The 9,852-nt window shown below is 43.7% G+C and overlaps 1 protein-coding gene across 5 annotated transcripts in view; it reads left to right on the top strand.

The window, feature by feature from the left end:
- Positions 1-155: 155 nt before the first annotated feature.
- PLEKHA8 (pleckstrin homology domain containing A8) overlaps positions 156-9,852 on the top strand; it is a 32,704-nt gene continuing 23,007 nt past the window's right edge. For 3 of the 5 annotated variants that reach the window (XM_054816926.1, XM_054816922.1, XM_054816921.1), the window contains exon 1: positions 156-218. In XM_054816926.1, the coding sequence (XP_054672901.1) occupies positions 179-218 (40 nt within the window). In that variant the 5' untranslated portion in view covers positions 156-178. Of the gene's footprint in view, positions 219-1,930; positions 1,997-9,852 lie in introns of those variants that run through there. The other 2 variants (XM_054816923.1, XM_054816924.1) reach the window with 2 other exon arrangements.

Genomic DNA, 9,852 nt, shown 5'->3' with positions numbered 1-9,852 from the left:
GAGCGTGGTGGCAGGGAGCAGGCTCGGCGGTGGGGGCCGGGCCGGGCAGGCAGGGCGGGCGGTGCCCCGCTATGGCCCTGGGTGCCGGCGGCGCGGCGGGGCGCGGGGGGCGGCGGTGGCGGGCGGTGTGATTCCGCCGGGGGGCGGCCGCGCTGCATGGGGGCGGGGGCCGGCCGCCATGGAGGGGGTGCTGTACAAGTGGACCAACTACCTGAGTGGTGAGTTGCTGCCAGTCCTCAGCCTCTCGCGGGGTGGGCTTCCCTAGTGGGACGGGTGCCGTCACCTTCTTTTTATATATATAGCTATATTTAGATAAGTATGTATTTATATGTATGTATTTCCTGAGCTTGGATCAGCGCTGCTCTGTGACCCTGCCATGTCAGGGACCAGCCGCGGCTCACCCTGGTTTTTAGCTGCGCTGCCACATTGTCACCGTCCAGCGCTGGAGGAGGCGTTTGACCCACCCGTGGGTGCCAGCGCTCATCTGAGGTGTCCCTTGCCCTCCGTGGGGTTGTGGATTGGGGTTTGGGGTTATATTGGATGCATTAGGTTATAGTCGCCAGCAAACTTACCCATTCTGTACACCCCTGTGAAACTTTTATTGCTTTTGTTGAGTTACTTTAGGGAGTTGGGGGAATCCCAGACCTGGGAGGAAAAGGTCTAGTCACACTTGGGGGATTTGGATGAAAATACATTAAAAAAAAAAAAAAATGGTACTGTCCTGCTAGCGCTAGACCCAGATTTTAATTTTTTGGGTGTTCCTCGTGCCACGAGATGCTTGACTTTCGTAGCAGACTGGAAGCAGCCACGCGTGGCCAGGGTTTCCTCAGCGGAGGTTAGAGGTGGTGGAGTCAGAAACACCACAGAGGTGGGGAGGGTCTGGTGCCACCCGTGTTCCCGTGGGGTGTCCACCGCCGGACACATTGGAGTCGGAGGTGGCTTGTAATTCAGGGTGCGTGGATGGGGTCTTGCCTGGGGCAAGCCTCTCTGTGGTTTGTTGAAACAGTTTGGAAACCTGATGGTCAGAGAAAAATAACCACGACCTTGACATTGCCAGGTGCAAGTTTTGTTTGGTAATGTAAGTAGGAGGGTTGCCTTCGTGCTTGATTTTTTTTTCAGAGAGGCTGGAACAGCTGCACCTCTCTGGTTAGGTGGGAAAGTGTAGGAAATAAAAATTAAACAAAGAAAAAGCTGTAGCACAAGCAAGCGATGAACTCATGTGACAAGGGGATGGGGGGAGTGGTGCACGAGGCTGGATTTATTGGTGTGCTGGAAGATTGCTGCGGCAATAGGTATTCTGAGACAGGAATCAAAAATTGTCAGGTCTCAGTGAATAGACACGGATATTTTTTTTTTTTTTAATTATTTGTGAACGCTCTTATATTATGGAGTGTGAGGCAGTAGGAGCAGCCATGCTTGGCTTTTCCATTTGGATTGTAGAACTTGGGCAGTGTTATTAGTTCTTTTCCCATAATAAAAACATCCATGGTTCAGTTGATCTAAAGTTTTATATGTTTGTTTTTCTTTGCATTGGTTAGGTGCTGGGGTGTATTTGGAACCCTTGCGCTTGCTTTCATGCCGTGAGACCTGGGGAATGTGTGTCTGTGGGAACCAGCGTGTGTGTAGATGACTGGTGTATGGCATTGTAGCATTCATGCCCAAGTGTGCATGTGGTAGGATCAGCTGGACTTGTCTTTTGTTTTGATGGTAAGATGAAGACTAAGAACCAGTAATATTCCAGTTCCATCAAAACTAGATAGTTTTTTTGCTAGCCACATTGATAAACACTTTCAACCAAATGACCCTTCATGAGGAAGGGTGTTGCTTTGTAAACCTCAGTCTAAATGAATGCAGAGTGAAGCAATCTCTTTTCCTTCAAGGTGTGACATTTGCCCCAGCTGTAAACTAGATGTATTTTTGTTCTCAACAGAGAGAAAATCTGTGATGGAGGATTGAAGCATCTTTCCAATTTCTTTGCTGAAACTTGACTCTGCTAGTAAGTGTGGTGGTCAAGGTCACTGCATGCTTTTTCTTAGGTTGCAGAAGGCCTGTTATGTGTTTGAGAACGGTGAATTTGCTGTTCTGCAAGCTAAGTAGGCTTACATGTGCTTTCTTTTGGCATAAAATGAAGACTTCCTGCCCTGAAGCCATTAAGTTAGAAATTTATGCAATGATAAAACAAAAAAGTATGCTGGAATGTGGCATTTATCGTAGCAGTAGCACAGAGCTGGGGAGTGAGAGACAGGAAAGCCTCCTTTTGGGGATTAAGGGAAGCAGAAGGGTTCAACAGGTCATCCAGAACAGTATTTCTGTCAGTATTCTGCCCCCAATATGCTTTTCCTCTTGCTCAAGGTTAACTAATCTGGTGCTGTGTGGTGTAAACGATATACACAAGAAGTAGGGGAAATGTGTCATCTCTGTATGTTGGTGTATGCCTGTGTTACTAATGCAATGCTGGTGCAAACATACACAGCAGGTATCTTATGCCCTTTCCTCCTCGTAATGAGGAACACACCTTTGTTTCACACAGAGAGGAGAAAAGACATTCACCAAAGAACAAGCTTAAAACTGTGGAAAAGAACTGCTTTCCCTTCTTGCTGTTAGAAAGGAGCTGATTGAGTTTGTTGTTAATTGAGTCTTTTCTGGGAATTTTGGTTTTATAACATCTTCTGTCATTGCCATCATGAGAGGTCAAGTCCACATCAACCTCTTTCCCCCTGGCCCTTGGGCAGGGAGCTAGATCTGTGTTGCAAATTACAGACTAATTGACAGCAAGAACATTTCAGAAGTAGGAAACAAGTTTGGCTATCTGCAGGCAAAGGTCAGAAAACACAGTGTGATTGCCAACAACTGCAAGACTGATTAGCTTGCCTTACTGCTCAAACAAGTTATCTTGTTTTATAATAAATGCACTTGTTTGCTTTATGTAGATTAGGATAAATTAGATTAGCATTACTTGGTTTCTGCTTGGAGACGGGGTTTTTACTCTGGTATTAATCCTGCGCTGATGTTGTGGTGTCAACATGCAGGGGTTCCATTGCTGCCTCTGAAATCTCTAAGTTTGGAGAACTTAGGTTTTAGAGTTTTTCTCTCCCTTAATGCAATGGCCACCAGATAATGATTTCTCAAAGTGATAGTTTTGTTTAAGTTCAAGCAAAGTGTGGCAACTTTGGATCAGTTATGCATGCACACAGATCTAGCCTAGAAAGTTCGCTTGAGATCTTGCGTTTGCACTGTGTCCTGAGATTGCTCTTGTCTATGCTTCCCCCACTAAATTGATTAAAACCTTAAGGGAACAGGGAACTTTGCAAGCAGAATTATCACTGACATATAAAGTGTGATAGCACTTTTTCACTTGGGCAAATATATGATGCCTCTGCAATCTTCAGATTATTAATCCTCAAAACCCAGAGCTGGGTGACTTGAACCATGCAGGTGTGCAAGCTGGCCTCAGCTGAGCCTACAGTCAAAACGTATAACTTGATCTTAAAAAATTCCTGGATTTCATCCTTTGCCAGAACTCTCTATCTAATGGTAGCATTGCTTGATAAAGGTTGTGGGGCTAGAGATGGGTTTATGGCATGGATAAAGGGAGTATAACTCTTATTGTAGTAAGCAGTTGGGGTGATAAAAGCATCACCCTATACCTTCCCTATAGCTCCTCAGTCTGTTGTGCTGCTGCTGCCTGTGGTCCTGGCTGAGCATAAAGCATTTTGACGTGGACAGCATCAAAGCTGTATCCTGGCTGCAGTGTGGTAGCAGAACTGATCTCCAACCAGGGGATGCTGCTTGCAGGATAGAGAAAGGAGAGAGCGGAGGTGAACCGCATCTGAAGGCTGCTCCTCGCTGTTTGGAAACTGTCTCCTATAGGACTCTCCAACTGAACTCAAGCTGCAATTCACGCTCTTTGTTAAGCATGCTTTCTGATCATGATATTTCTTTAGTCTTTGGAGATTGCCTTGTAAAAATAATCCCAGATTTTGATTTCTCACCAGGTTTATAGAATGAGTAAGCTATCACTTACCCACAGGGAAACAGAGTGTGGAGTTGGGGAATACCTTCCTTCAATGGTGTGTGAGAGAGCTTGGTGCTTTCAGTTGATTTTTCTGCTGAAATTCAATTCAGTTCAGATCTTCAGCGTAAGGCATGCCTTACCTGGGATCACTGGCCTCAGGCAGGATTGCAGCTGACTCTGGAAGAGGTGGTATGTATCAGCTCTTGGCTTGGAGATCAAAGGCAACTTCATAATTACAAAGAAAAATGCTGACTGCCTCCACTGACTTGCCTAGTATTCTTTATATGCTCCGTGAAATGGCTTTGATCACTTTTCTTCACAAAGCTAAACTTTTCCTGGTCTTTAAATATTCACTTCCTTAATTGTGCTGAGTAACTCTGACCCTAACTAATTCATCTTCCTCGAGGCATGACACCCTTGCATTCATGCCATCACTAGTGACGCTGCATCATACCACATACCATAGTTCACTCTCCCTACCTTCCTGTCTGTAATCATCCACTCTCATTTTATTGTTGTGCTCTGAACTCTTTTCCGTTTTTCCTGAGATGCCAAGAGCCAGCACCAAGAAGTAAATTTCAGTTTTCACATAAAGCTTTAAATTACTCTTCTCTCTAATGATTAAGAATTCCTTAACAAACCTGGGAGGACAGCTCAAGAAAATGTGAAAGATTCAAGTTCTCAGAGCTTGAATCTGGATGCACATGATACTGCTCAGAGTGAGTCTTTGTTTTGAGACTTTAATTTAAGAAATCTGACCTTGTAGGATGGGAGACATGTATACTTCCAGTTGATATCAAGCTCTGGGAATAAGGTCCTCTGTTTCCAAGATGGAGGAAATAATTGAAAACTTCACATTTAGATAAACATTTGGTTCTAAAAAACTTTTGTTTATCGTTTTTTCCCTTCTTTTTAGCCTCTGGGTATAGTCCAAGTTCTGATTGTATACAATTAGAAGTCTGGCTTTTGTGGGGGTGAACCTGGACAGCTGAGGTTTCTGTTGCTTTCAGGGCAATGGTCTGCCCAGTATTACTGACCGTAGCTGCTCTCAGAGATCGGGTGTTGGTTTACATGGATGACTGGGTATCACCCAGTTTTGGCTACACATTTCACTTTTTTCACTTTTCCAGGATGCTTCAGGGACCCGTTAGTACATTCTCTTTGGATTTTGCATAATTATGTTTGTGTGGTTTGACCTTTCTCGTGCCTCTCTTCCCTTCTCCCCTGTTTTTCTTCACGCAGCAATCTTGCTTTTGTCATACCTTTTTGGAATTGAGTAATGTGCTCGCAGCAGAAAAGTTTGATGAGGCTGCAGGGATGGAAATCAAGTGTCCCCTCTATCCTCTGTAGGTGTTAGAGCAATGCTGCAGAGCCTACACGGTGCAGCATTCCCTGCCAGGTATGCTGCAGTACCGGTGCCTCTGCATTCAGTCCTCCTGCACCAAAATAAATAAGTGATCACAGGGAATGGCTGGGTAGGACAGAAGTGAAAGGTGTGGCAGAATGATGGTGAAGAGATACCACCATGTGATATCTGTATGTGTTTACATAAATTTATTGGCTCAGTCTGGCCTGATGACCACCCCAGGGGTCAGAGAGGAGCTGCTAGTTTGCTGGGGCAAAGTATAAACAGTTTGCTGAGAAGTTGTCATGGTTTAGTCCCAGCCAGCAGCTGGGCACCATGCAGCTGCTCGCTCACTCTCCTCTCCCCCTCTCCTTCCCCAGGGAGTACAAAACAGTACTTAACAGAATATACAAAACTGGTGATACACAATGCAGTTTCTCACCCAAGGACCGTACAACTCAGACCACACGCTCAGACCTGTCCTGAAGCCGGACCATCCCCGAGCCATGCATTCTGGAGCTGCTGCTGCCCCTCCCCAACTAGCCCCCGTTTTATACTGAGCATGATGTCACATGGTATGGAATACCCCCTTTTGCTAGTTAGGGTTACCTGTCCTGTCTGTGTCCCCTCTCAACTCCTCATCTACCCCCAGCCATCCCACTGGCAGGGCGGTGCCAGAAGTAGAAAAGGCCTTGACTCTGTGTAAGCACTGCTCAACAACAACAGGTCTATATAACAAAAACATCTTTATATTATCAGCACTGTTTCCAACACAAATCCAAAACATAGCCCCATACCAGCTACTATGAAGAAAACTAACCCTCTCAGCTGAAACCAGGACATTATCCACCCTTTATTCCGTACTATTCACGTCATGCTCAGGTCCCACACAATTCAATACATCCTCATTAACCACTACCACCTTTCTCATCCCTTGATATAATATAATATGCTGATATCATTCCCTTAGTCTGTGGACTACCCTTTTAAAATGTCCATAAATGTCCACAAAATGTCCATTGAGTTCACTCAGCCCATAACCTTGGGCTCCATTTATCATAACAGTCTCTCAGGGCAGGAGTGATGATATGTACTGTTGCATTCCTACATGCTGCATTCCGGAACTTTGGACTGGTATGTTTGGTGTGGTCTGTGGGTTGAAGGTGTTGATTTTCAAGGAAGTTGCTGGGCACCAGTTGCTAAGGTCAGTTCTAATTCTATCATCGCAGTATTCATTCTTCATTAATTTGGGTGATTCTTATTGTAATACCGTTGATATAGCATATAGCAATTGTAGCAGTGTTATTTAGCAATTAACAACATACACTGTACTTTATTGGCTATTCTCACCTAGAATCAGATCCCCTTGAGGTACACATTGGATCTCAGCCTCGGGGCAGGTCTTTGGATGGTACTCTTAAAACACCTTTTTGTAACCTTGAACAAAACTTAAAATACGTTCAGAAGACATAATAATATGAACACACTGGCTTGAACATCCCAAGAATAATCAACATTTTCAAAAGCTGCTGCAACTAGCCCGAAGGGAAAAAGGAGAGTGAAAGAGCAGGAGGAAGTATGTCCCTCTGTCTTCCCTGTAGATTGAGCGCGATTATTAATCAATTCAAAGAGATGTCCAAGGTACGGGCATGACAGCAAAACCCAATACAAGTACCAAATTAAGCTCATAACCATTGATGTTATCATATCATAAGTTGATATCGCACAGTATAGCAACATGAGAACCCAGACCCCTCTCCCAGAGGTGATAAACAGCAGCATTGCAAGGAATGCATACAGCAAGTAGAGCTTTAGATACCACAGCCACGTGAAGGAGTAAAACACCATTGTGACCACCATCTGTTTAAAATAATACAATAATTACTTATAACAACTTTGTTTTAACACACTTGGGGCAGATCTGTTGTTATCTCAACCCTTCGAGCCCCATGTTGGTTGCCAAAAAACATGGTATGGAATACCCCTCTCAGCTGAAACCAGGACAAAAGTATAAACAGAGGGAAACTGCCAGGAGCTTTGAATGAATGAATTGGTGTGTCTGAGCAGTGGCCGGGACTATTGAACTTTTGCCTCCATCACTCGCCACAATCCCCTCTCTGCCCTTCATCCTTTCACTGTGTCCCCTTCAAAAATGTCTGACTACTGGTACATCGTGCTCTCCGTGCCTTGGCTGGTCACCGGCATAAAACTGTTTGCAAACCAGCCTGGTTCCTTGTGACGGCAGGATGCTTTTTCAATGCTGCTAGCACTGCCTTAACAGCTGTGATTGAAATGAGGGTGAATTTTATGGGACCCCTGTGAGAAAAATCATTTGGGAAGGGGTTACTGTGTTAAAACTGGTTCCAGCTGTTTCTTGCTTCACTTTAAAAAGTGATAACATTGTTGAAGTGCTAAATCTGTTAAGTTCATTATCTTTAAGGGGCTTTTGATATTGATTCCTGCTGTTGATATGCACATAATCAGAGTAAAATTGCACTATGGTCATTTCTAGAAGCTGCTCTCTAGGTGAGAATAATAGCTCAGAGGAGAGGCATGAATTGTCACACACTCTTGTCTGTCTTTCTGCTGTCCCTCATGGATACCAACTGAATTTTTATCCTGTCGAATTGTTTCACTACAGAATTAAGGCTGTAAAATGTGTTCCAGTCCTGGGGAAGGACTTACATTGGATTTTCTCTTACTTTTTGCAAGACAGCAGCACTGCCTTGGTCCTGTTTGAGCTGTGTTTTCAGCAGCTCTTGTCTAGCTATCAGTCATTGACCCAGCACTGGGCAGATGCCGTGGTTCCGCCCTTGGGCGCTGGGAGATAAAGTGGTAGGTGGTAGTACGGTGAACGTATGGCACAGCTTACTTTGCTCAAGGTGAGTTGAAAAGATGGATATTGCTTGTTCTTGCTGTGAGATGTCTCTATCAGAGCTGCCATTCTGTGACTCTCTTGAGACCCTGCGCAGAAAAGTAGGGATCTGCCCCTGCTCTGCCGCTTGCAGCTGAGTCTTGGGTCTTGCCCGTGATATTAGCAGTAGGGATGTGATGAAGGTTTTAATTCTTCCTATTAGGCAGATGTTGCCGTAATGTGGCAATTTCAGAATTATCTCCTATCCACACTCTAAAATCTGAATTAAGGTCAAAGAAGTCCAAAGAGTATCTGTTGCATAAGTTTTTATAAAGATTTATGTTGAAGATCAAGAAATTAATAAGAATGAAGCATTACATAATTTTAGTGGAAAGCAAGCAATAATAAAAACCTGAGTGTCTGGCATTTGTGCCTTTTAGAAATGCAACTGGAACTGGCATCTCTTAATTGCAGCTTGTTTTCCAGGTCATCAGTTTGACTTCTTGAGTATGTAATTCTCCCAGATGGTTTGGCTGTGTGGATGTCTGACATGATCTGCATATCTTCAAATGGTTTTTTTTTTTTTTTTCTTCAGTCTTGGCACTATGGAACGAATGCAGTTGGGAGTCTGAGTTGTGTAACATTAAAGTTTGAATTATGTCCAAATTTCAACTGTGTTATCAAGAAATGTCAAGTTTGCTCAGTGATAGCTGCATCCAGACTTCCTGAAGTGTAACGAGGGAAGTAGGCAGATCTTTCGGGCTGTGGAAACTTCTGGAGAAATGCTGAATCCTTAGCAGGCACAGACTGCTTAAATAACTGTTTCTGTAGTGGACAATATCAGATCTTTTAAGTTTCACACAGGAGTGCAATATGTAGTACGACTCTAACCAGTGTCTGTGGAGTTGTCTGGAATCTCTTCACTGTCTTCTATGGCAGACACCTTAAGCTACTACTCACTTTTACAGTGCTTTGCATTTTATTGTCTTTTTTTTTCTTTTTTTCTTTCCCAGCAAGGTCAATTTTTACTATTAATGGCTCTGTGCCTCTAAGATGAGCTGTAGTTGTATGAGCTATATTTTGTCCTGCCTGTGCACAACCAGTATAAATGGGCTCAGTAAATTCTTCTTCAGAGTTGTGTTAGTACGGGCACCAGTAAGACCTCGAAAGGTTTAGCTTTAACTTTATATCTCAGGTAAAGCCTGAATGCTCAGTTACAGAAATTGCAGTTTTCCCAGGAGAGTTTATGGCGAGAGAATAAAACTGAATAAGCCCAAGACTTGTGTTCATGAAAGTGTCTTTTTACTGCCTTAGGTTTTTTTCCCCCTGCTCTTTGCTTGTCTGCAAATGTGAAGCTCCTGTAATTGAAGATTGTATCCCTGTTGCACTGCCCATGATTTGTCAGCCACACGCTATTTTTAGCTGGTTGTTTAGGATAACCTTCCCCTGGCTGCTGAGTAAGTGTCAGTGAGTACCAGGTGGTTAGTGCATCTTCTGACAGAACCTTGCTGTGATTTATTTTTTTATTAATTGGTTTCCTTTTACAAAAATGCATTTTTATTAGTGTAACAATTTTGTTCTGAAAATATATGCTGTTCTAGTTAACAATTGACTATCATTGTCTTTTTAATACACATC

The sequence above is a fragment of the Grus americana genome, chromosome 2 (assembly GCF_028858705.1).
Source record: "Grus americana isolate bGruAme1 chromosome 2, bGruAme1.mat, whole genome shotgun sequence".
Classification (NCBI taxonomy): Eukaryota; Metazoa; Chordata; class Aves; order Gruiformes; family Gruidae; genus Grus; species Grus americana.
The sequence above is the reverse complement of the archived record's forward strand: the minus strand, read 5'-3'. Positions and strand labels throughout refer to the sequence as shown.